Below are 27,158 nucleotides of genomic sequence, written 5' to 3' on the forward strand. Positions count from 1 at the left end.
GTAATGCCACATATAAATCCAAAAATGTTAAAGGAAAAAAGAAAATCAGAAAAGACATTTGAAGACAGAGACCATCACAGAGATGACTACCTGTTTTAAAGCAAAAGCATCAAATCCATAAAAAACAGTAAATACCAAAGGTTTATGACTCAGTAACTATAAAATGCAATTGATCTTGTGGAGCATCTCAACATTACAATATAATTCTTCTCCATGAGCTGAAAGAATACACAGTTCAGACTGCCCAAGAACAAATTTAAAAAGTCTGTGACAACCAATCAAATATATTTTTACCAATGAGCTGGACTTTCAAGATACCTTTTTTTTTTTAATTACTTTAGTTCATATTCTACCCAATACACCTAAGAAACAGTCAAGGGAGACACAACAACCCAGAATTTCCTAGATATTCTATGCAAGTTTTAGGTATGAAATGACAAATTTACGTCTCAGAAAACTAAAACGTGTTCATACTACACTTTCATTTTAGTAATTTATTTAATAAATAAAACCATGTCTCTCCTTGAACCTCCTAGGATAAAATGTTAGTAATCTTCAAGGTCTGACCAAAATCCTTCCTCCCTCTCCCTTTTCATCACTACCTCAACTGCTCTCTTTCCACTGAGTCTCCCATGTCCACGTATACAGTCCTGAAATCATCAAGGTCAACTAACCATCTGTTCTCATAGACCTGTACCTCATAGACCTTTCTCTTCAATGTATATGCATGGGGTCTGTACAATGTATTTCAATAAGTAAATTAGGTAATAAATGTTTGCTGAATTATACTTGCTGATAAATGCTTCTCCTGCTTTTATAAAAGTTTTAATATAGGAATGTTAAAGTATGTCTCAAAAAAGCAGTTTCTAAATGAACAGACTTGAGTGTTACCTCTCTTTACCAAAAGACTAATGTAGAATTAATGAGAAGAAAACACAGCAGAGTATGTCTCTGTACATACATTTATTGGATAATCCAACTTAACATTTAAATATCTAAACAGTAAGTGATAAGCACAAAGGTGTATCTTTTTAAGTCCATTTATTTTTTCTTAGTAATCTCTACACTCAACATGAGGCTTCAACTCACAACCCTGAGATCAAGAGTCGCATGCTCTTCTTAACTGACTCAGCCAAACACCCCACAAAAGTTTATCTTCTAAGATTTACTTTATTACTGACACTAATGCTGTAAAAGAATATATTTCCATGCTGAAATATATATTCCCAAACTGTAAACCTGCCTTTTTTCAGGCATCAGATTTGCACAATTCTAGCTTTCTTTGGGGAAAAAAAAATTAGTATTATATGCTAGGAATAACAATACTCCTGAACTTTATCAAATGAACATATCTATAAAGAAAATTTGTGGGTGGGGAACCACGTGGGTGGTTCATCAGACTCTTGGTTTCAGCTCAAGTTATGATCTCATGGGTTGTGAGATCAAGCCCCACATCGGTCCTCACACTCAGTGGGGAAGTCTGCTTGAAAGATTCTCTCCCTGTGCTCCTCCCCCAACTCACACATGCTTCTCTCTCAATCACTTCCTCCCTAAAATAAAAAAATAATTTTTTTTTTTTAAAGAAAAGATTGGGAGGTTAGGGTTATTGATCACAGTCACTAAATTAACATTATTTAAATTTTTTAAGTCATCATTTTGTAAGCAGACTAATAATTTAGAAAGGAATATATTTCAAATACTTCTTTCTTCTTGCTTCATTCTGGTCTTTATCAATAAAAAAGCCAACCTTTACATATTTTACAGACTGCTGCCATTATGTAGGAAGAATTTTCATCTTGCAGAATGCATATCATAAGGAAGTTTAAGTCAGTAAACAAACTTCACTGAAAATAAATCTATGTAAATTATTTTATATTTTAAAAAGTTTCCAGAGAAGACATTTATCAATTCAGTTAAGAATATATGTTTTCAATTTACAGTTTTATATATTCCAAACCACTAGAAAACTGGAAAATGGGAAAAAGTAATTTACCTTCACAAAAAGCTTAAATTGCAGCTAGCTAGATTTTCAGTGAAGATGTCTAGATTGGACTATTAATGTAGAAACCACTCAAGCAGCTTTTCTCTATACGTGTGCAAAAGGATCCAAATGTCGAGACTCACATCTGCCACTTGATGTCTCTTAACTGTTCATGGGCCTTCTGGCAAGCAACTACAACTTGTTTTTTTGTTTGTTTTCTAAGATAAAACAGCTGCTGGATCTCTATACCCTCAAAAGTCAAGCTGGAATTAAGAGAAATACTAAATGGGATGGAGAATACTGCTGTGGTATTAAGGGATTAAACTAGGAAAATGCCATCATTTTAGTTTATGAAAGCCTCCAAAAGAGGAAGACAAGGCCACTCCAGAGTTAGCTAATACGGGAAATTCTTTACATTAGGAAAAACAAAAATGCAAGATTTCTTTCTAATATACGGGGGGGGGGGGGGGGGGGGGGGGGGGGGGGGCTGAAATTCTGTCATATGGTTTCTCTATTGACTCATTTTCCTGCTCCAGTGACTAAAATTCATTCTGAGTTTTGGGATAAACAATGGATTTTCTGTAATTTTTAAATGAGAAGTAGGAACCAATAATTAGAACCAAGAAATAGCAACTTGAGAACAACCCAGTTACATGGGTAACATTTGTAGTAAAGTCTCTCTTTAATCTTTAAGAACTTTTTCTTCCTATTAAAATATCCTGGGGCACCTGGGTGTCTCAGGCCGTTAAGCATGCCGGCTTAACGGTTCTGGGATTGAGCCCCACATTGGGCTCCCCAGTCTCCCTCTTCTTGTACTCTCTGTGTCAAATAAATAAAATCTTTTAAAAAAATAAAGTAAAATGTCTCACTAATAAAAGAATGTAATATATTCTTTTTCTTAGAACAAATGTTTTGCTACCCTACAGTTAAGAACTTAGCAAATTTGGTATAAAAACAGTCCATACATGGGACGCCTGGGTGGCTCAGTGGGTTAAGCCGCTGCCTTCGGCTCAGGTCATGATTCCAGGGTCCTGGGATCGAGTCCCACATCGGGCTCTCTGCTCAGCAGGGGGCCTGCTTCCCTTCCTCTCTCTCTGCCTGCCTCTCTGCCTACTTGTGATTTCTCTCTGTCAAATAAATAAATAAAATCTTTAAAAAAAAAAAAAAAAAAAAAAAACAGTCCATACATAATCAACAAACATATAAATTATCTTGAACGAAAACAAATTATAAGTTTTTAATTTATATTCATTTTTGACACTGTTTGAAGAATCCTTGGACCTGACTACTACTAAATTACATTAAAGGCCTTATTTTAAATTCTAAAAAGTCAGACACTTTTATACAGTTTTGAATCTGATAACACTATGTTATTGAAATTTCAATTATTTTTGCTAAAAGTAAAAGATAACTGAAATTTCTCACAACTTACCTGTTATAATATCGGCCTCCCATCATAAACTGATTATTTGGTGTTGGACAAATTTTAAATCGCTGAATATTTTCATTGGTCCGAAAGTAAAGTGAATAGTCACCAGGAGTATTATCAGAGGGCCTCACAAGAAAACTGCATACTTGGCCAACTGTAAAAATTAAGCTATTAGTTTTATTTCCTAATTACCAAATAAAAAAAATTGTGTTAAGTAACATAATTATAAAGTACATTTGGAAGTTCTAACCATATATAAATTTTCACCAGGAACTTGTTTTATAATAAAGACAATTTTAATATTTTTATATTTTCTAGTTTATTAGTCACAACCACCCAAATGTTCCATGTGTGTATGACATAAAAATAAGTCTGCAGCAGTGATTTCTGGTTAATAATGTTATACCTGTCATGACTTCAAAAGAATAACCTAACCACAGGTAGAGGACATTGGCTAAATGGGTACATTCTATTTGTAAATCCTCTTAAGAAGAAGAGTCTAAAAAAGATAAAGTAATTTTTTTTTAGGAGTACTCTGCAGTTAACCAATGCTTCTGATTAAACATTAAATAATTGTAATAAAATAGTACCAATGCTTATAAAGGTAGATTCAAAAAATGAAATATGTGTTCATCTTATCAAAATCAATATATGTATACTACCTTCCATTTAGTTGGTAAGAACCTGAAAAGTCATATAAGATCAAATTATCATGTATTAAAGATTTTCAAACTAATTTTAAAGAAGGCTTTTAAGTATCTTCAACTGGCAATGACTCTTTAACACCAAAATGTTTTGTCTCTCCTCTGTGTATGTTTAAGTATCAAATGAGTGCTAAAGACAAAATGGATGATAAATGCTCAGTTTTAAAACAAAGAGTGAATGTACAAGTACCTGTCATTAGTAAATTATAAGCTTCTTGTTTGGAAATTTTCCCATGGAACCATCTTAAAAGAGAACAAATTAAATATGTAAATCTGAAGTCCTTTTTGCTGTTATACAATCAAAACTAAACATCCAGCACAAGTTTAATTCACACTGATACAATGAAATAAAAACAAATACAACTGATCAAGTTATCTCATTCCTTTTACATTTGTTATATTTGTAAACATACATAATTTCAACAAAATATAGTAAAATAAGGGTCCAATATGAACCATAATTTCCATATTAATGAACAGTACCAGTAATAATTTTAATTCTGATAATGAGAAATTGTTACATGCTTACACCACCATAGTTAGTGTTCTCTTTTCTTTGCATTAGGAGGGAGAGATGGTACAGGTAGAATACAGAATTATCCCCCCCCCAAAAAAAAAATTAGTAAATGAATTTTCCTCACATCACCCTCCGAGTGAACTTTCCCTAAAACAGGAGGTTAAGTTCTCTCTTGAAAGAAAATAGACATGGCTGATTAATACTTTCCTTAAAGTCAGAAAGTGAGATTGAGTGATGACAGAGAGTAAATGTCAGCATCAAGGACTGAAATAAAAGAATGACTTAGTATTCCTAATTATATTTGAGCTACTGCCATAACGAATTAGATGGCTACATATGTTTTAGTTTCTTTATACTTAAAATAAGCATTCAGAAATTATTATAAGTGGCATATATTCAAGATCCACTACATATAATAACTAAAGTATTTAAATTTTACCTTAGAATAAAATGACACACCTGATTTTATAAATTATTAGTAATTAAATCTCCTCTCATTATGTGAAGGACTATTATCTATCCTGTTGATTAACACCTTTTAATGCCAAGCTGGTAATTCCAGATCATCCCTCTATCACTTCGCCACAAATTCCTGGGATCTATTCTTAGTTTTGATCGCGGCTTAAAAAACAACTTAGAAAGTAAAAATACTACAAGACCAAAACTAAACAAACAAAAAAAAAAGCAAGACCCAGCTATATGCCACTTCAGATCTAAAGACACATGCAGACTGAAAGTGAAGGCACAAGAAAACATTTACCAGGCAAACGGAAATGAAAAGAAAGCTAGAGTAGCAGTACTTATATCAGACAAATAGCTTTAAAACAAAGACTGTGACAAGAGAAAAGACGGATATTATAAAATGATAAGAGGAACAATCCAAGAAGAGGATATATAATTACAAATATCTATGCATCCAACATGGGAGCACCTAAATGCACAGAGCACCTACTAACAGACACAATGGGAGAAACTGACAGAAATACAGTAACAGTAGGAGACTTAAACATCCCACTTACATCAATGGATGGATCATCCAGACAGAAAGTCAACAAGGAAAAAGTGATTTTGAATGACACATTACACTAGATGGGACAGATAGATATATATTCAGAACACTGCATCCCAGAACCATGAATACACATTCTTTCAAGTGCACCTGGAACATCTCCCAGGAAAAATTACATTAGCCCACAAAAAAACTTAAGACATTCAAAAAGACTGAAATCATATCATGCACCTTTTCTGCCCACAACAGTATGAAACTAGAAATCAATCCTGAGAAAACGTCTGGGAAGAACACAAATACATGGAGACCAAAAAACATGCTACTAAACAGTGAATGGGTCAACCAAGATTCAAAGAGGAAATAAAAAAATACATGAGATGAATGAAAACAGTCAAAATCTTTGGGATGAAGCAAAAGATGCTCTAGAGGGAAGTTTAGAGCAATACAGGCCTACCTCAAGAAATAAGAAAAATCTCAAATAACAACCAAATCTTAACACCCAAAGGAGCTAGAACAGAAGAATAAACAAAGCCCAAAGCCAGTAGAAAGAAATAGTAAGATTACAGCATAAGTAAATGAAATAGAAACTTAAAAAGAAAAAAAAGAAAAAACAGTAGAAAAGATCAATGAAACCAGGAACTGGTTCTTAGACAGATTCATAAGGAAAAAACAAACACAGGACTCAAATAAATACACTCGGAAATGAAGGATGAGAAGTAACAACCAACATCACAGAAGTACAAAAGATTTTAAGAGAATACTATGAAAAATTCTATGGCAACAAATTAGACAACCCCGAAGAAATGGATGAACTCCTAGAAACATGCAACCTTCCTAAACCGAATCAGGAAAAGCAGAAAATTTGAATAGACTGATTATCAGAAATGACACTGAAGGGTGCCTGGGTGGCTCAGTTGGTTAAGCGACTGCCTTCAGCTCAGGTCATGATCTGAAGTCCTGGGATCGAGTCCCACATTGGGCTCCCAGCTCCATGGGGAGTCTGCTTCTCCCTCTGACCTCCCCTCTCATGCTCTCTCACTCTGTCTCTCTCTCAAAAAAATTTAAAAAAAAAAAAAGAAAGAAAGAAATGACACTGAATCAGTAAGCAATGAACTCCCAACAAACAGAAGTTCAGGACCAGATGGCTTCACAGGTGAATTCTGTCTACTAAACATTTTTTTTTAAAGATTTTATTTATTTATTTGAGAGAGAGACAGAGAACACGTGTGCACGGGGTGGGGATGGCGAGGGGCGGGGGGAGGGAGATGGGACACTCCCTCAGCAGGGAGTAGGATGTAGGGCCTGATGCCAGGACCCTGGGATCATGACCTGAGCTGAAGGCAGACACTTAACTAACTGAGCCACCCAAGTGCCCCTGTCTACCAAACATTTAAAGAAAATGTAAATACCTTTAATACCTTTAATTTAAATTAATTGTTAATTAACTGTTAATACCTTTAATTTAAATTAATTAACTGTTGATACTGTTAATTCTTCTCAAACTATTCCAAAAAACTAATGAGGAAGGAAAACTTCCAAATTCACTCTGTAAGTCCAGGATTACCTTGGTAAGAAAACCAGACAAAAACACTACAAAAAACCCCCCAAAACTACAGGCCAATATCCCTCATAAAGAGAGATGTAAAAATCCTTAACATAACACTAGCAAACCAAATTCAACAATACATCAAAAAATCATTCACCCTAAGTTGGATTTATTCCAGGAATGCCAGTATGGTTCAATATTTGCAAATCAATCAACATGATACATCAGAGTAATAAGAGAAACAATAAAAACCATATGGTCATCTTAATAAATGCATAAAAAGCATTTCACAAACTACAACATCCATACATGATAAAAACACTCAACAAAGTAGGTTCAGGAGGGGATGCACCTCAACATAATAAAGGCCATACATGGAAATATCATACTCAATAGTGACAAACTAAAAGCTTTTACCTTAAGATCAGTAAAAACGCAAGGATGTCTACTCTTACGACTTATATTCAACAGAGTACCGGATGTCCTAACTGTAGCAATCAGACAAGAAAAATAAATAAAAGGCATCCAAATTGGTAAGGAAGAAGTAAAACTCACTATATTTGCAGATGGCATGCTACTATATGAAAAACCCTAAAGACTCCACCAAAAAAACTACAGAACTGACAAATGAATTCAGTAAGGTCACAGAATACAGTATCAATATAGAGAAATCAACTGCATGTCTATACACCAATAAAAAGTAGGATAAAGAGTAATTAAGAAAACAATCCCATTTACAACTGTACCAAAATTAATAAAATACCTATGAATAAACTTAACCAAAGAGGTAAAAGACCTGTATTCCAAAATGCATTAAAAAACAATAAAAGAAACTGAAGATGAGACAAACAAACTGAAAGATATTCCATGTTCATGGACTGGAAGAGCAAATGTTAAAATGTCCATACTACCCAAAGTAATCTACAGATTCAATGCAACCCACATCAAAATACCATTAGCATTTTTCACAGAGCTAGAACAATCCTAGAGTTTTTATGGAACCACATAACACCTGAATAGCCAAAGTGTTTCTTCAAACACATAGTGTATACCAGTGACCCAAAGGGGAGTATCTGCTCTTATGAAGTCCCTACTCCAACAAGAAAAAGGGACACACATAACCACAAAATCAATGTCAAAAATATAATAAAGTGCACTGATAGATATGCACGGAGGGCTTTTTTTGAATAAAAGAAAAGGGTAACAGTTCTGTGGAACACGTGAGGGAAAAGATACAGGAATACTTCTTGGCAAGTGATAAATGAGTTAGGTCATTAAGAACAGAAATTAACCAAACATAATGCAGGATGAATTCTGGCCTAGAAAGTAGTTTGGGCAAAGCCAAAAAACAGAATTATGCATTTGAAGTATTACTGGCATTTGACCTACATTTTTTTTCTTTCCTTTTAAAAATAAATCTGTGGTATTATTTTAAGTAGGGAAATATACAGATTTGCAGTGTATCTTATAAATCTGGAGGCTTTCACAACACTGGACCCCCATTTTTGCACACATCAATTACAGCAGTCCCCTCACTGCAGGCAAACACCTCATTTTTGGCATCCTACTCTCTAATACAAAGAGAGAATATTAGTTGCCATTTATCCCAACACTTTGCACTGTTGTTTGTACTATAGGAAAATAGTTCCATGTACCTTAATCTCCCTCAGAGAGGTAAAATTAGGAAGACCAAGATTACTGTAATTTGAGAGAAACAGCATTTACACCTGACCCACTTCATTTGCTTACATTATTGGTATACCTCCTCCACACATTCATCAGAATTCATAATCTAAATGTAGGTAGCAGGAAGACCTCACATTACTAAAATCAACAAGGTACAGTCTCCTTCATGGAAACTATTTTACAGTTAAACAGCTACATAAAACAAAAAGGAAAATGGACTCCGAAAACATCTCATATGTTCCACCTAAGGAAGGGTGGGGAACTAAAGGAGGTTTACTGCAAGCAGAGTATCCAGCTTAATGTTTTGTCTTCTAATGGTTAGAAAACAGAATAAGCAACCACTTGAAAGGAAGGCCTTAAATTCCATTAGAAAATTCTGACAGGAAGGGAAGAAAAAAAATGTTCCTGTGAAAAGAGATCAGAAGATGAACAGTTTCTATTAAAATCATATGACTGAAATAGACTTGGGATTGAGAATTAACATCTTCAGAAGAAAATTCATATACAAATAAATGAGGGGGTGCCAAGGTGGCCCAGATGGTTAAGTGTCTGCCTTTGGCTCAGGTCATATCTCAGGATCCTGGGATCAAGCCCCGCATCAGGCTCCCTGCTCAGCAGAGAGTTCTGCGTCTCCCTTTCTCTCTCTCTCTGCCCCTCCCCACTGCTCTTGCTCTCTCTCTCTCTCAAATGAATAAATTTTTAAAAATAAATAAATAAGCAAATGAGGGATGAACAGGACACTAGAAAAGATCTGTAAGGACAAAAACAAAATCATTGTAAATTTCCCATAGGAAATTATTGTTAATAGCTAGTAACTGATGAAATATGAGAAGATTTTGTGGCAAATACTACATATAGTAATACCTGGTCTTTGAATTAGCCCTTAGAAGATACTTAAAATCAGCTTGAAAAGATTATGAAAAGAAAGGCCTTACAGAATCTTATAAATATAGTAAAGAACCCTAATGTTGGGGGCGCCTGGGTGGTTCAGTAGGTTAAGCATCTTCCTTCGACCTATGTCATGATCCCAGTGTTCTGGGATCGAGCCCCACATCAGGCTCCCTGCTCAGCAGGGAGTCTGCTTCTCCCTCTCCCTGCCGCTCCTCCTGCTTATGCTCTATTTCTGTCAAATGAATACATAAAATCCTAAAAAAAAAAAAAAAAAGCCCTGTTGTTGGAGACCAGCTCTCTTTCTCATACACAGGCGCACAACAAACAAAAAAAATAAAAAACTGAAATATAAAATACATAAAAGATGTGGTTACAAAAACAAAAAATGGATTAACAGTAAGAAAGTGAAAAAAAATATGAGGAATTGTGACATTCATACTGCTATTAATGTTTATAGAAAAGCCTTTAGCGACAGAAGAGTTACAGTCAGGTATAAAAGACACCATCATTATTAAAAAATAAGACTATCAGTAGATCCTAAAGAAAATATTAACATATCAGTTCTGAGCCAAATAAAAACAATTTTTAAGACAGCTTCAAAAGTAGCAGTTTTAAAATATATTTTGGCCTAAGTTTTCCAATTTGTAGGTTTATAACATATTTTCTTTTTTCTTTTAGTAATTAACACAAACTCACATTTTGCCTTCATGTGGATCTTCTTCCCGGCCCTAAAGGATAAGACATTAAGATAGTATTTTATATAATTTTAACTATTAATCTATTTTTATTAAAATTAATAAAAATCATTTCTTCAAATACATCTCTACCCTGTCCCTCATAATTACTTTCGCATATACAAGAAAAGACCTATCAGTTCAAGAAAAGTCTTTCTAAAACTCTCCCTTATTGTTACTACTCTTCTCCTCTTGTTGTGGTTACTGGAATTCAGGCCTTTTTCCTCCCTTTTCTCAAACTATTACCACAGCCCAAAGAGTTTAATTACCTCTGTGCCCTGTTCAATCCCATTATCTCACCTCTCCAATTTGGACTCATCAGTTTCAAATGCAACTTTCCCCTGCACTAAGAAACACCAAACCAAACAAAAAGAAACAAAATTTAAAAACCAGACCTTTAATACCTCTCTGCTCCCTACAAATTCCTCCTTTGATAAAACCAAAATCCTTTATCTTATCACTCAAGCCTACATTTCCTATCTCCTAGTACCAATTCTCTTTAGGTATCTATACAATGGACCCACATAACTACCCATTTGCTTATCTGTATTCTCAACACCACTGGCTTGCTCTTTTTAACTTAGAATGTCCTTTCCACTCACGGCTTCCTACCTGTTTGTTAACCTAAACTATTCAGACAGTATCTTCTTCAAATACTAGTTTTCAGTATAAAATACGGAGTCCCTAAAACATAAACTTCTACTTTGAATAGAAAGACATCATTCTTTTATCATCTTTTGAACTTTACCTTACTCTATTTGGCATGCCTATTATTTAAGATACACTAGTGTTATTCATTCCTTAATAATGGCTGTAAGCACTGTAAGATCTTAACTCTTCTTTATTAATCCCAACCACCCCATAACCACTAGCACAATATTGGGCATATAATTTTCACTCAATACTTACTGACCTGTACTCCTAGTACCCAGCAAAACTGGGTACCTGACACCAGGTTTTCACTGAATAATAAAAAAAAATGGTCTATCTATACAGGCATTCACCTCTCTCAATTTGTTCCTTACCCATCAAATACCTAAGCGAACTAAAACACCCACTGAATGTCTATTATAAAACAAAGCAGTATGCTTAACACACACACACACACACACACACACACACACATACACACACAATGCATGATCATTACCCAAAAGGAGCTAATTTCTACAGAATAGGTTGACACTAAATTAATTTTATACAGTGTAATAAAATAAAGATTAACAAGGTGCTATAGACACACAAGAGAAAACAATTTAGCCTAAGAAAGGCATAAATCCTCTGTGAAAACTAGGAAGCCTCTGAGATAAAAAGATGAATCAAATTTTATGTGGTAGTAGTCTAGCAGGGAAGGAGTGTCAGGAAAAGTGCAGGCATAAAGAAATTCATTCAACAAATATTTGCTGAATGCATACTAATGCCAGACACACTATTCTATACTATGGGGATACACCACTGAATCAGAGACAAAAATCCTCACAAAGCTTACATTCTAGATTAAAAGCATAAAAGCAGACATGTACTTGAAGAACAGTAATTAAAATTTCAGAGTGGGAAAATCCTTAAAATCCAACCACCAACCTAATGTCTGAAATCTAGACAATCTGCAAATGGCTTTTCAAGCTACAAGGAATCACTAGGCTCCAATGAAGACCATTATGAAAACTTATTTTAAGTATTAGAGTAAAAATTGTTCATTAATTCTAACTTGGAATTATCTACTATTAATTCAAAGTATGACTATATTCCTTTTTAGCAGCCCTTTTTAGCAGAACATTGTTCATTCATACTTACTTGTTAATTCGTTCTTTTATTTTTTTTCCTTTTATTTATGTTATGTATCCTTATGTTAAATTGGGCTTTCTTCCCCCTGTACTCATTGGATAACTTTCACTTATTCTTCTTAAGATTTATCTTATTAAATCTGATCCAGAATCCCAAGAGCTGGAGAAAGTTAAACTATACTCTGAATTCTTTAAATAATCATAAAAATAGGGATGGGGTATGACAGCAGGAGAAAAAAAATCCAACATAAAAAAGTTTTAACTAAGAAATTTTGTAGTAAAACCAACACAGTAAGATTCTTCTGTTTGAACATTTCTGGCCTACAATGAAAAAAAATATCTCTCCCTACTGTAAATTACCAAATACTAACCTAGGAATTAAGAGTTCCAATCCCAGCTCTTCCACTAAGTAACTATTTGTATGCAATGTATCGTACCATTTCCTCAACTGCCCTCCACTTTTCCTCAGTTATGTTTTACTTCTACATATCAAGATCTATTAATCAAGGGAATTAATAACAGAGAAAAATGTTCTCCACTGCAATCTTCCGGGAAAATAATCAAAGCACAGGTTTCAGAATATTATCAAGTTCATGACATAATTTTAAAACAGTAGCTCTGAGGGTTGTGAAAGATAAAAAGAAACCATTCCATCACACTAAACAAATCCAAATCCAAAAAGGATGAACTCCAAAACTGTAGTATGTTTGATAAGATTCAGTGACACTTAAAAAAAAAAAAAAGATTCAAGTGATACTGATACATCTGAATGCAAATGCTACTTGAAAGCAGACCTGCTATCAAAAAACACAATTATCAACACAGTGACAAGACTACTGATGTTGAATTATGTGGCGACAATAAAAATAGGAATACTGGAAATGTAGAAAGGTGTTAAAACTAAGTTTTGCTAAGGTTACTAGAAAATTATACATATATTTGGGAGATAAAGATTCTGAAAGCAAACATGTGCAACCCTATTTGATTCAGAGTCCATGATCATTTTTTCATAGCCTCATTTATGAGGAAAACCACTAAGACGACAAAAGGAGATACAAATAGGCACAAATGGTAATTTTTTTTAATTCTTAGAAACCCATAAAAACTTTCTGGAAAAAAAAGACTTTCAGAAAATTAACAGTTAAAGATTCAAACATGCTGGCTTAGTTATCCTCTTTACAAATAAATAACCTTTACTACAGTAAATATATTTTAATGAGAAATTCTTTGTTCTAGGGAATTGACATTTTTAATTTTAAAAAGTTTCATTACTAATTTCTCCTGATTACGGATAAGTTCCAGAAATGTACAGAATATTTAAAATTGAGAGTGATAGGAGAAGAACAAAACTTACCACCTCTTCCACTAGGTCTTCAACAATAAGACCCTGTTCATCTGTTCGTAGATTTGTAACCCACATCCATCCATCTTCTAATTCATTATGAACAATAAACATATCTCCTTTTAGGAAACTGAAAATAGCAATTGTGAAGTTATTAAAATTGAATTAAAATTTTAACATGGAAATTTGAGTAATCATGTGCCATACTACAGAGATAATATGATATTGGGAATGCAAGAAATTAAAGTCAAATACCCTGGATTTTTGTCCTGTTTTTTGGCATCACCTAAATATAAAGCTCTGAAGACACTTAACAATCTGAATCTTATTCTCTCACGTTGTAAAATGGATTTAATAATGGTATCTGCACTATCTACATTATTGGATTACTCTTAAATTCAAATTCAAATTTGTGTAAACAGTAATTATATATGTATTATAGGCTTTAGGCTATAACTCCAAGAAGACTGAATTTAAAAATTTAAGCTTTCATGTAATTACTCTTTCAGATGTAGGTTAGATATAAAATCATAATATAATTTGCTCATTACATTTACACAAGATACAGCTATTTTAGAAAAACTTCAAGTAAGCACAATTAGACTTTCCAGCAGATATTTATGAGAATTAACATTTTTCTCATAAAAATCATTAATGTTTATTTAATTCACTTAACACATCTATGATATAGCAAGCATTCTTTCTCTGAAAGTGGTATCAAAGGATATAGGAAAATGCATGCATGCTTTTTTTTGTTAACAATTTCTGAGTAGAGAGATGCATATACAAACTAGTTTCTTTTCCTTGGAACCTACACATTTTCAACCTCCACAAAATTGCAGGAGGAGTAAGGTTTATACTGATGCCATTTTTCAACATCAGTAATTCGCTGAACGCTTCATTTTAGGCCTGAATGAATGCCTCCCAGCATTCAAAGTTCCAAGATTGTCTGGCTGCTGCTATTAACCCTCTATCTATATTCACATCGCATATTTTTTAAACAAGTTTCCTCAGTCTAAATTTCACAAACCAAAGTTCCATTAAGTAATCTCTTCTCATACTTCTGAAAACTGTTTTCCACCAGAATATCTCAAGCTTCACTGTTTCCTGGACAGGTTCAAGACTAAAACCTTACACACTTCAGATGATTTCTATTTGGATGAGCACGTAATACTGCATTCTATCTTGGTTCTACAACCCTTGTTAACAGTGACCAATATTTCATTAGCTGACTGGCAGGAGACATTACTACTTAACCAAATAAACTACTTTCTAGAAACACTCTCCTAAATAACTACATTAAAAAAAATAATTATGAAAAGAAATAAAATAAAAAAATAAAAAATAGTAATTATGAGTAAAAGAAGAATATGTATGGACAAAAATATAGAATATAGCTTCATTTCTTGATCAAAAACTGTCATAAGAGAATTTTTTAAATTTGACTTATGTTGTTGCTAGAACACTAAATATGTGATGCAAAACGAAAAATATTTAAAATAAAAAGGTTAGGGGCACCTGGGTGGCTCAGTGGGTTAAAGCCTCTGCCTTCAGCTCAGGTCATGATCCCAGGGTCCTGGGATCGAGCCCCACATCAGGCTCTCCTGCTCAGCAGGGAGCCTGCTTTCCCCTCTCTCTCTGCCTGCCTCTCTGCATACTTGTGATCTCTGTCAAATAAATAAATAAAATATTTTTAAAAAAATAAAATAAAATAAAAAGGTTTTAACAATATAATCATAACATTCTTTATTTTGCATTTTTCCAAAAAAAAAGTTAAAATGCCTTAAATCTCATTAATCTTCAGATGTTTTTACCTAAAACAAAACAAAACAAAAACTTCACAGATACATACAAATTTTTAAGGACTCATATATTCACATATATTTATATGATCAAAGTAAAACTTATATATTCCTATACTTATTTAAATTTTCATCTTCTTAAACGGGTAGTAGTCAGTTCTGAAGGTCTCTCAGGACTTCTTTTTATACTTAAAAATTGATACCCTAAAAAACCTTTATTTATATGAGTTATATCTATTAATACTTACCATATTGGAATTTAAAATATAAATGTTTTTAAAAATAATCTACCCCATCACACTGTAAGAATATTAAAAATTATTATTTTTTACATGTTTTGTGAGAATATTGCTTTACATTTTTGCAAATCTCAACATCTGGCTTAATTGTAAACAGCCAGATTCTTTTGTTTCTACATTCAATCTGTTGTTTCAGGTTTTTGTTTGTTTCTTTGTTTGAAGTATATGAAGAAAAATCTGACTTCACAAAAATTTGCAGCTGTGAAAGGAATGAGTATTTTAATAGCCTCTCAGATGAAAAACTCAACAACTGGTACTTGAAGGTTAGTTGTATTAAGGAATCAAAAACTGCCTCAATGAGCTTTCTGTACCCCATTTCAGTAATATCTATTTGTCCATCTTGTACTTTGAATGGACCTTTACCCAGGCATAATTCTTTAACAGCATGCATTGATCATTTAGAAGATACTGGTTCACTGAGCTATGCAGATCACCCAGATGTAGGTACATTTTACACAATCAAAATGTCACATTCTTTAATATCACCACCAATCTCATCAGAAAAATCAGGGACTATGTGGGAAACTGTGAAACTCCTGACTGCAGTTTCCAAAATTTTCATTTTTGCTTGCAAGCTCAAATTTTGTCACTGGCAACAAATACTCACTCACTTCCCCTGAAGTAACAGACTCACTCCTTTTAAAAAAAAAAAAAAAAAGGTCAAATACTCTAGTCTGAACAACCATTGTTGGATAGTTTGCCTTTGAGTCTTAAGCACAAATCGTATATACAGAAGCAGAAGCTAGCTCGGCTCTCAACTCCCTGCTCTCAAGACAAGGACCTGTGGTGCTCAGCCAAGATGTTTTGTGCATATTTCCCATTTCATCACACAGAATATTAAAAAGAGGCACCAGTTTTCTTCATCTCCCAGAAGATTAAAAAAGATATTTACCACACAGAATACTAAAATGATTGAGATTTAGAAAAATACCTTTTACAGTCTCATCGAGAAATCTGAGGGCAAACTTTTGTATTGTTTACTTCCAAGTGTGTGGCATGAAGAACAGTACACTTTGCTACCACTGCCTTTATTTGTGCTAAGACACTAATACTTTCACTGGTTGTTGCTTTTGTACCATCAGTGTAAATGTCACAGTGAAAAGGGCAAATTTTATTTTAGTCTTATCAAGAGAACAGCTCTGCTCTCTTGAATTCTCTAAACGGATCTCAAGGATCCCCAAAGTGACATGGATCACACTTTGAGCACTGCTGTCCTAGAGGATACACTGGGAATTTACAAGTTATTCAAAATTCCTGAACTGGTAGTTCACCACTGTTGTTCTTTATTGTATATAATTCATTCCGTCCCTTTCTTTCACTGGCTTTTCCTGCTTAGATCACAAATAAAGGTATGCCAATAAAAACTGGGTGGCTCAGTGGGTTAAAGCCTCTGCCTTTGGCTCAGATCATGATCCCAGGGTCCTGCGATGGAACCCCGCATCGGGCTCTCTGCTCACAAGGGAGCCTGCTTTCCCCTCTCTCTCTGCCTGCCTCTCTGCCTACTTGTGATCTCTGTCTCTCAAATAGATAAATAAAATCTTTACAATAATAATAATAAGTTATATATAAATCAAATAATATAAAAATAATTTTTAATCATGTTCTGTAGTTCTATGCCACACTTAAACCATTCACTCATCATGTAAAATAGAAGTTTAGTCATCATTTATGTACAAATTACAGTTGAGACATAAATGCCATGGAGTAATATAAATTAGAGTACAGAATATAACAATTATCCTTATGTTGTCAAAGACAGTCTAATAAAATCTGAATTTATTTCACCTGTCATCTTCACTGTGGCCACTCTGATCCAAATCCATATTCTGAACAAGCCAAACACAGGAGTACAGGAATGATGAACTCAATACTAAAGGCACTTGCTAGCCCGCTACGTGCTCTTTCCTCAAAGTCCAAGACCTTCCCAGTAGTCAAGTTTTCAAAATCTGTCAAATGCCTATTTCAAATGCCTTATAAATGAGAATACAATCTAAAATACCTTATTTCATCAGTGTCTGGAACCTTTGTGTAAGGCAGAATGGCTCGAACACGCCTTCTATCTTCTACTGGCTAGGAATAAGAAAAAGAAGATTTATAAAAGATAACCTTTTTATGTCAAAGTCAAATTAGGTATATCCACATAAAGTTTAAAACAACAAAAATCCACATTATGAACACAGGATCATTCAAATTGTTTTTAGTAAGGTTCTAAATACTCAAAGCCTAGAAATACTTGTCTTATTTCTGGGTTTTTTTTTTTAATAGAAATTGTTTTAACTGCATAACCAATGATTTTATCAAGTAATATGAGTAGCCATTTAATTTTAAATGAACTACATGGAACATACAAATTAACTTTTCTCTGATTATTTAAAAGTGTTTCAGAATCTTGCAGCAACTGCAGGATTAGCACTATGTTACCAGTCATTACTGCTCATTCACTTAAAAACATTTGTTAAGCTATCACCATACAGTATTAATTTAAAAAAAAATATTAGCAACTTAAATACAAACTTACTGAAAAATTTTCTTTTTTTGAAAAGGATATCAGTTTTGCTGACAGTACAACCAGAATTAAAATTTAAAACAACACATATTTCTTAAATTTTAATAAATACCATAAGAAACTGAAAGAGAGCTAACCTCATTAGTAAAGTGAAATTATAAATTTTTGAAAAATACAGTATTTAAGTTTTACTTGCCTCTGGTGGTGCAACTGGATAAAGCAATTTTTCTCCTTTAAGCAAACAGGAAACATGACTGTAATAACCTATTAAGTCTGACAGTGAAGAAAAACGTCTTCCACCAATGTAGTAATCTCCACACATAGCAATAATCCTATTTGTACAGGAAAAAAATACAATATAACAAAAACCTTCAGAGCCAATTTTAAAGACCAGTTTCTAAAGAAATTATACATCCCTAATTGTCATACTCTTCCTTAAACTATATCCTAATATTAAAATACCACTTACTAATATCTGCCAATGCAAATTTACCTAAGGTTACTTCTTCTAAAAATACATATGCATACATGTGATAGATATGAAATACGTATCTGACTTATAAACCCCATTTCATAATTCACTGCAATATTTATAAATCTATCTTCAGATACCTCTGCTCACTTTTCATATTTAAGACTAAACAGCAATTTTAATAAGTTTCTCTGGCTAAAAGTAGTTTACAGATCTCAAAATATTTAGAGTATTATAATAATTTCACATTCTATGTACGGTATAAAGTGCTCTCACAACTTCTCTTAAAATCTGAAAGTCAATGGCATATAAACATTTATCAGTTACCATGATAGGCAATATATGATTTTTTTTTCAATGTCTCCCTTAAAAATGAAACAGAAGACAATAATATAGGTATGTATATTTATGCAGACTTAGGCATCTGTATTTGAAAATCTACATACCTTTGACATGAATGTTTGCAAAGAATTTCAGAACAGTGAAGCAAAATGAGTTAGAGGGCACATATCTTGACTCTTTGTTTCCTATATTTTGTTACTCTGTAGTCTAAAAATACACATTTCCTTTATTTCTGCTTTACCACTCAAAAGTTTCTTCATAATTCTTTATACTTTAAAAGTGGTAATTATATTTGAGATTAGCACAGCAGTGCCCAATGATATTGTTTTTAAACAAAAAAGCAATCATTCAATAATATCTACTCTATAATCTTCTGATTAAATCACATAATTGAGAACAAATCACTTTCCCCATCATTTAAATATCAATGAAACATTCATCCTTATTAAAGCAGGTATATTTAAGAACACTACAGCAAAGTCACTATATTATTTAGCCTCATATTAGAAATAAAGACTTACCTAAAATGGTTGACAACATTTGTCTGGCTAAGAAATGAAAGTACAAAGGACCCTGGCCTCCGATCACTCTCTCTTATAAGGTAACTGCCAGACTTCCCTGCTTGCCTTAGGCGTTCTTCGGCTATAGTTCTATCAAGTTTTCCATGATACCACCTAAGGGAAAAAAGAGTTGTGATTAAAATACCAATAGCAACTATAAAATTAATAGTGGTAGCTGAAAAACTTACTACTAGAGGCTTCAAATACCTAAGTATAACTTAAACATTTAGCTTTTACTCTTGGTAGATTATTCCAATTTTAACTCAATTGTTTTTAACTTCTCAGTCTCTCAAAAAAAAAATCATTTACTCAGTTTTTAATTTTTTTCTATAAACTCAGGGCTAATCATCTCACATATGAACCTCTCCATTTCTGTCCATCTTCTCCCTCCAGGATTGTCTACCTGGTCAAGATATAAGATTTATTACAATCAAATCTTTATTTAAAAAGAATATGATGGACAAATGGAAACAATTACTACCTCTCTATGCTAAAGATCCTAAGTATATCACTTGACATAACACTCAAGGTAAATTGATACCTATAGGAGAAATAAAACTTTATTCCATATCAGTATCTGTGCCCTAGAACAGGAAAATAGAATGACACTCTGAAAAGCCTAGTGTTCTAATTTCCTATTTCAACATAAAGCTGATTATTCCCTTTGGTCTTAAGATTATTTACTCCATAACCACATATCTGATCTTAATTCTTCAAATTTATTTAACAAACATGTGGAAATAAATAATATCCCTTTAACTTTGTCCCTTTAACTTTCTTACTCTCACTGTAAATATGTTCTACCTACCACACTATGAGATAATCTGCTTAAATGACTGGTTATAATTCTAGCATCACCCATGCTACCAATTTATGCCTATAAAAGACTCATGGATTAACAGAAGCATAATTAGAAACATACTGGAACTTTCACATGGCCATGGTAATAGTTCTACAAAGTAATTGTTATGAACTATTTTTACACCTTCAATATGTTAGTCATCCCAACTCATCCTTGATACTTGTAGTCTTTCTTGAAACACTCACAGAAAAATAATAAAACATTCATATTGCATTGATATATTAATATCTAGCCATAAGTCAATAGTCAAAATTATTACAGTCTTGTGTCTATTTTTATAAATCTCCTATTTTTTTAAGCTTGCTGTAAGGAAAGCTAACTATTCTTGACTCATTAGTTTATTTTTTTAAAAAAAAGATAAGTTATCCAAAGAATTTTCACTTATTTGAAATCTATGTGTAAGACTGAAATGAAATAATGAAAAAATCACAAAGCTTCATCTTAATTTAATAGGAAAAACATAATTATAAGCTGTTAGTATTAGAGGAAGAAGGCAAAGAACAATCAACACTGCATTCTTCTAAAATTCTAATTTCAGTTCAAACATTGTATTTAAGGCTACTGACAAATTTAACTTTCAAGAACTGTTTTCTCTTTTCTTAAATGTGAAAGCAAAAGTTTAGACTTATGATGATTGAAAGTTCTTTGATGAGGTAAAATTGAAGCATATATGATCAGGACAAAGCTTACTTAGAGGGGCACCGAGGTGGCTCAGTAGGTTAAGTGTTTCCCTTCAGCGCAGGTCATGATCTCAGGGTCCTGGTATGGAGCCCTGTATTGTGTTCCCTGCTCAGTGCAGAATCTGCTTCTCTCTTTCCCTCTGCCAATCCCCCCCAGCTCATGTTCACTGTCTCAAATAAGTAAGTAAAATCTTTAAAAAATAATAAAAAGAGATTTAAAAAGTCACCATTTTAAAAAAAATTAAAAATATTTATTTAGAAATTTACTTAGTTGTGAAAATACATGGAACATGTCCTTAGAATACAAAATTGGTATATTATTTATTACCTAAAGTAATGAAGCTATGCCGCAGAGCAGATTTACACGTGAAGAGACAAAAATTAAAAACAATTATAAGCAAAACTGCTATTTTTGTGTACTTTCTATCTGCTAAATTTCTGCTGTTTTACCCAAATGTCAAGATTCAAAAATTTCATTTAATCTCCATCTTGTGAACCCACCATGAGATGATATAAAAGGCCATGAGGTGTTACACAATTACTCATTTATTAAAAATACTTGACTAAAAACTTTTACTGATATGTAAAAGATGTATTTGTGATTTTTTAGTTTTTAGTTCTGTATTTTCTGTAAGATTCTGGCTTTAATACAGGTATTCAGTTTCAGAGAGACTTTTTTTTTTTTTAAAGACTTGATTTATTTATTTTTTTTTTTAAAGATTTTATTTATTTATTTGACAGACAGAGATCACAAGTAGGCAGAGAGGCAGGCAGAGAGGAGGAAGCAGGCTCCCCGCAGAGCAGAGAGCCCGATGTGGGGCTTGATCCCAGGAGCCTGAGACCATGACTTGATTTATTTGACAGAGAGACACAACAAGGGAGGGAACACAAGAGTGGGATAGAGAGAAGCAGGCTTCCCACTCAGCAGGGAGCCTGATGAGATTCAGGGCTTGATCCCAGGACTCTGGGATCATGACCCGAGCTGAAGGCAGATGCTTGAGGACAGCCACAGAGGCGCCCCTAAGACAGATTTTAAACTTTGCTTCTTGAATACTAGTAATTCCCTTTATGTCAAAAGCTCATTAAGCTTCAAACAACGATGCAAACATGTCAATTCATCATTTTTTATTTTTGTTTTTTAATTAAGTTAAAAACAAAACAAAACAAAACAGAGAATCAGACCTATAAATACAGAGAACTAAGACTGCCAAAGGGGTGAGGCGGGTCAAGGATAGGCAAAACAGGTGAAAGGGAGTGGGAGATACAAGCTTCCAGTTATGAAATGAGTAAGTCATGGGAAAAAAGGCACAGCATAATTAATACAATCAATGATACTGTACTAGAAATCTATGGTGAAAGATGGTAGATACACTTGTGGTGAATACAGCATACTGTATAAATCTGTCAAATCACCGTGCTGTATACCTAAAACTAATGTAACACTGTATGTCAACTACAGTAAAAAAAAAAAAAAAAAAGTCAATTATTTATTATGATTATAAATTGACTTTAAGTTATCCAGTAATAGACTGGATGAGCACAGCTATAGTTGAGTCAGATCCTCTAAATGTTAGAATTCCACTGTTAAAAGTCACTGGCTGTTCTTCCAAAAACAAAATAAAACAAACAAACAATAAAACTGAATTGTCTTAATCAAAACTCAGACTTTCCTGAATTATCTTTACTGTTAATTTGAAATTAAGGTGAATTATACTAACAAGAATATTTTTAATATATCTGTACAGCTATTTTAAATGTACTATTAAAGCATGAAAAGCACTTCAAGTAAGATGTTACAATATGCAATTCTTTACCCCATTTAAAAATGTGGAAATAAAAAATATCAGCAAAATGTTCGGCAAAATAATATTTTTTTCTATTATATTTATTTTATTTCTTTATTCTTAATAATTATGTTTAAATTACCCTTTAAAAATTTACCAAATTTATTTTCCTTGATGACAAAATCTGTAACAGATAGAATGAACTATTTGACTAATAAACCAAAGTACAATAAAATTTGCATGTCTGAATGATATTCAAGTTTGTTAACTCTTTTTTTTTAATATTTTTATTTATTTATTTTCAGCATAACAGTATTCATTGTTTTTGTACCACACCCAGTGCTCCATGCAATCTGTGCCCTCTCTAATACCCACCACCTGGTTCCCCCAACCTCCCATCCCCCAACCACTTCAAACAAAATAATAATTTTATTATAAATGCACATAGCATCATGATATACAGCTAGAATGAGTATTTTATAAGTAGATCACAATTCCAATGTGATATGATTTGGTTAAAGTACTTCACAGATTTATAGAACCTACGCCCTATATCCACTGAGCACTAGTCCTTGGGTCTTTAAAACAATGTCCCTCAACCCTTTTTTAACCCATGAACTTTTTGATAAACCTAAAATTTCATCTACAAGGAAATTCAGAATACTTAAGCTGCCAATTTGTCACTGAAAATCACTGCAGATTCTATTTAACCCCAGGGACCAAATAAATAAACTACTTTAACTTTCTGAAATTTGTAATAAAATTCATTTTATATTTAAAAAAATAATGTGTAATATGGCTTCTCAAAACATACCCTCATACCAAAGATGGGAACTCACCTAGAGTAGATGTACCCCTAGTGGATTATCAGTTTAAGATTCATTTAACAAAAATGCTACACTTTGTACACATAGTACAGTAGCAAAAGAACAAGGAAATGAAAAAAATCTAATCATTCCCACTATTTCTTGACAATCTTTACAATCAAAGTTCTATTATCTCTCCTTAAGAGTAGTTTCACTGGTGACAGTTTTCAACTAAGTTAAAAAACAACAAGAAGAAGAAACGCAACTGAATCTAGAATACCTCTAAGGAACACAGAATAACTGGTATTGTATTGGGGTATGAGGATATTCTGAGTCCAACATGAGACTACCGAATATCTACCTAATATCTAGGTAATGTCAGCATTACCTAAAGTAAATCTGTTACTCTGCTTATTACATATATGGCAATTTTAACTTCTCAGGATGTACTTGGCACATAGTAATATTAATCTTAAAAGCATTTGCTGAGGGGCGCCTGGGTGGCTCAGTGGGTTAAGCCGCTGCCTTTGGCTCAGGTCATGATCTCAGGGTCCTAGGATCAAGTCCCGCATCGGGCTCTCTGCTCAGCAGGGAGCCTGCTTCCTCCTCTCTCTCTCTGCCTACTTGTGATCTCTCTCTGTCAAATAAATAAATAAAATCTTTAAAAAAAAATAAAAAATAAAGCATTTGCTGAATGAAGGAAGAAGTGTCAAATAAAAAGTATAATGCTGGAAAAATCTTTAGAAGTCTAGTTCAAACTCCTTACCAATGTAAAAAAAAAGAAAAAAAATTCTTCTTCAATGTCAGTAATAAACAAGTTCTAATCTTTGAGGACTGCTAGCCAGGTCTAAAAAATATATGAAAATAACTGAGATTGACAGAGCTCAAAGAAGGATGGCTATACTCACAACTCCCAAACATCTTCAGAAGAGGCTCAACCAACTGGTAAGATGAAGACTTAACAAGAAACCTCCATGACTCTGGTCAAGCCTCTACATTTTGTCACCTTACCATCATCACTTATGAAATATGGGAAACAATCTCCAGCTCAACCTCCGAATAAATTACATATTGTCCTAAACTCCTTCAAAGAAAAATATAAAAATGAAAAACTACTACATAGGCTATAATTGCATAATGATTAAGTAAAGACTCTGGAGGCACCCTGCTTCTGTCTGAATTATAGCTCTGCCACCTCGCTGTACAAATGGGGGCAATGACTTAATTTCTGAGCCTGTTTTCTCCTCTATTAAAGGCATATAATGACAGTATCTACCTCACAGAAGCTGGCTTGATATTATTATTAGATTAAATAATACATATAAACATATATACATATGAAAGACTACATGACAGATTAATACAATTTCATCAATGAAAATCCTAAATTTTATGACTGTGGCCTAATGGATGATTAATTTGTAGATCACCTAAGCTCCAATGATCTTCCATTTCCCAGTCTTGTTTCACCTTCCAGCAAACTTTGGAAAGACAACCCAAGAAACCAATCTTTGTATCTGTGAAATCCTTGTTTTTGTTTTTGATTTTTAAGATTTTATTTATTTCTGTGACAGACACACAGAAAGAGATCACATAGTAGGCAGACAGAGAGAGGGTGGGGGAAGCAGGCTCCCTGCTGAGCAGAGAGCCCTATGCGGAGCTCAATCCCAGGAACCCTGAGATCATGACCTGAGCCAAAGGTAGAGGCTCAACCCGCTGAACCACCAGGTGCCCCGAAATCCTTGTTTTGAAGAGAAAATTTCTTTTCCCAAAATTCTTTTGAACATTACAGATCACACATATTAAGTGGGACTGGTGATGCCATTGTATTCACACACTAGAAATTCTTCCCTTTCTCCTCGCAACTCCAGAAGAAAACTCTCTGAGAACCCCATTCTTTCTCCAGTGGATATATCCTTTGGAGGAATGAGGAAGAAAGTATGCATTTGAGATACTGTGACTTAAATGTTGCAAATATAGCACTTTAATAATTAAGTATCTAATGTTCTCCTATTTAAAAGTAAAGTACCCCTGTCTTTTTCTTTTAAGGAGGTAGGGAAAAGAAAACAGGAAATTTAATAAGTATAATGTATTTTTCTCAGCTAGCCTCGTAATTTTTCCCCCAGTTTTATTTTTTTTAATTTTCCCTCAGTTTTCATTTAAATTCCAGTTACTTACATACAGTGTACTATCAGTTTCAGGTATACAATATTGTGATTCAATATTTCATACATTACCTGGTGCTCATCACTAGGAACTCCTTAATCCCCATCACCTATTTCACCCATCCCACTCATTCCCTGGCCCACCTCACCTTTGGCAATCATCAGTTTGTTCTCCATAGCTAACATTCTGTTTCTCAGTTTTCCTCGCTTCCCCCTACCCCCCACAATGTTCTTTGTTTTGTTTCTTCAAGTTGAGAAAACTTACAGGCAGATACAGAGTCCCTTGATTTCAATAAAAACTACATAATCAGTTTATCTAAGATATCATACCATCCAAAATGATGTTATATATTTAAAAAGTCAACAATAGAAGAGACAAGTTGGACAAGTTGCAGAAATCATTTTACTTTTAAACTTGAAATAACATGAATTGTTTATATTTATAACCTCATATTGTATATTGGTAAAAGACTTTTGAGGGGTCTTATGGAGGCTTTTGTGCTCTTTAGTTTGTCTCTCCTGACAGGAAAAATAATACAGAAATCTATGTAATGAGAAAACCTGCTGGCGGTGAATACAGACACTTCATTCAAACTATACAATTACTTAAAACTATCCTGACATTCCTAAATGGAAACTGTCTACTACAGTAGAAAACAATTAAAAGTGTCACCATCAACATACTTCCTTTTGAAAAGGAAACTAAACTGAAGTTCCCAGTTCACTTTTACTTTCCACTATGCTCTTCCTCTTAATTAAGTCACTGACAGGCACCAGAGTTCTTACGGAGAAATGTGTATGCGGATATCCACTTGCCAAGAAACCTCTTCTGACACCTAAATCACCTGGGATTCTGTGTCTGACCATACCACAAACTCTTTAAGTGTTTTTGTAATTCTCAAAGATGCTAATCAGATTTTCTTATACATGTTTGTCCTTTCTGAAATTGAACAGGTTATTTCAAGGTGGTATGACAGACACAAAAGTTTTGCTAAAACCAGCATACATCCCTTAAAGCCCCCATATTTCCTTTCAACAGAGTTCTTACAGTCACCCAGTCTGAGCTGATGATTAAGAAAAGTGAAAGAAGAGAGATTAAAATTTGGTCACTAGTAAATTCATTCGAACAACCACTAGACTAATAAGCGCAACAGGTTTAATATACCCCTGTAAGACTCCTCAAATGTCCTCTACCCTAGACCAACTAAACCACTTAAACCTGAAGAAAAACTGCTTATGTAAATGGTAGGTATATGT

At 33.5% G+C, this 27,158-nt stretch overlaps 1 protein-coding gene across 1 annotated transcript in view; it reads right to left on the bottom strand.

Moving 5' to 3' along the window:
- RASA1 (RAS p21 protein activator 1) overlaps positions 1-27,158 on the bottom strand; it is a 121,975-nt gene that overhangs the window by 39,431 nt on the left and 55,386 nt on the right. The window contains 7 exon segments of the mRNA XM_032335807.1: positions 3,414-3,564; positions 4,305-4,357; positions 10,460-10,491; positions 13,636-13,753; positions 17,724-17,794; positions 18,427-18,562; positions 19,566-19,718. Of these exon segments, the coding sequence (XP_032191698.1) occupies positions 3,414-3,564; positions 4,305-4,357; positions 10,460-10,491; positions 13,636-13,753; positions 17,724-17,794; positions 18,427-18,562; positions 19,566-19,718 (714 nt within the window).

The sequence above is a fragment of the Mustela erminea genome, chromosome 3 (genome assembly GCF_009829155.1).
Source record: "Mustela erminea isolate mMusErm1 chromosome 3, mMusErm1.Pri, whole genome shotgun sequence".
In the NCBI taxonomy this organism is placed as follows: domain Eukaryota; kingdom Metazoa; phylum Chordata; class Mammalia; order Carnivora; family Mustelidae; genus Mustela; species Mustela erminea.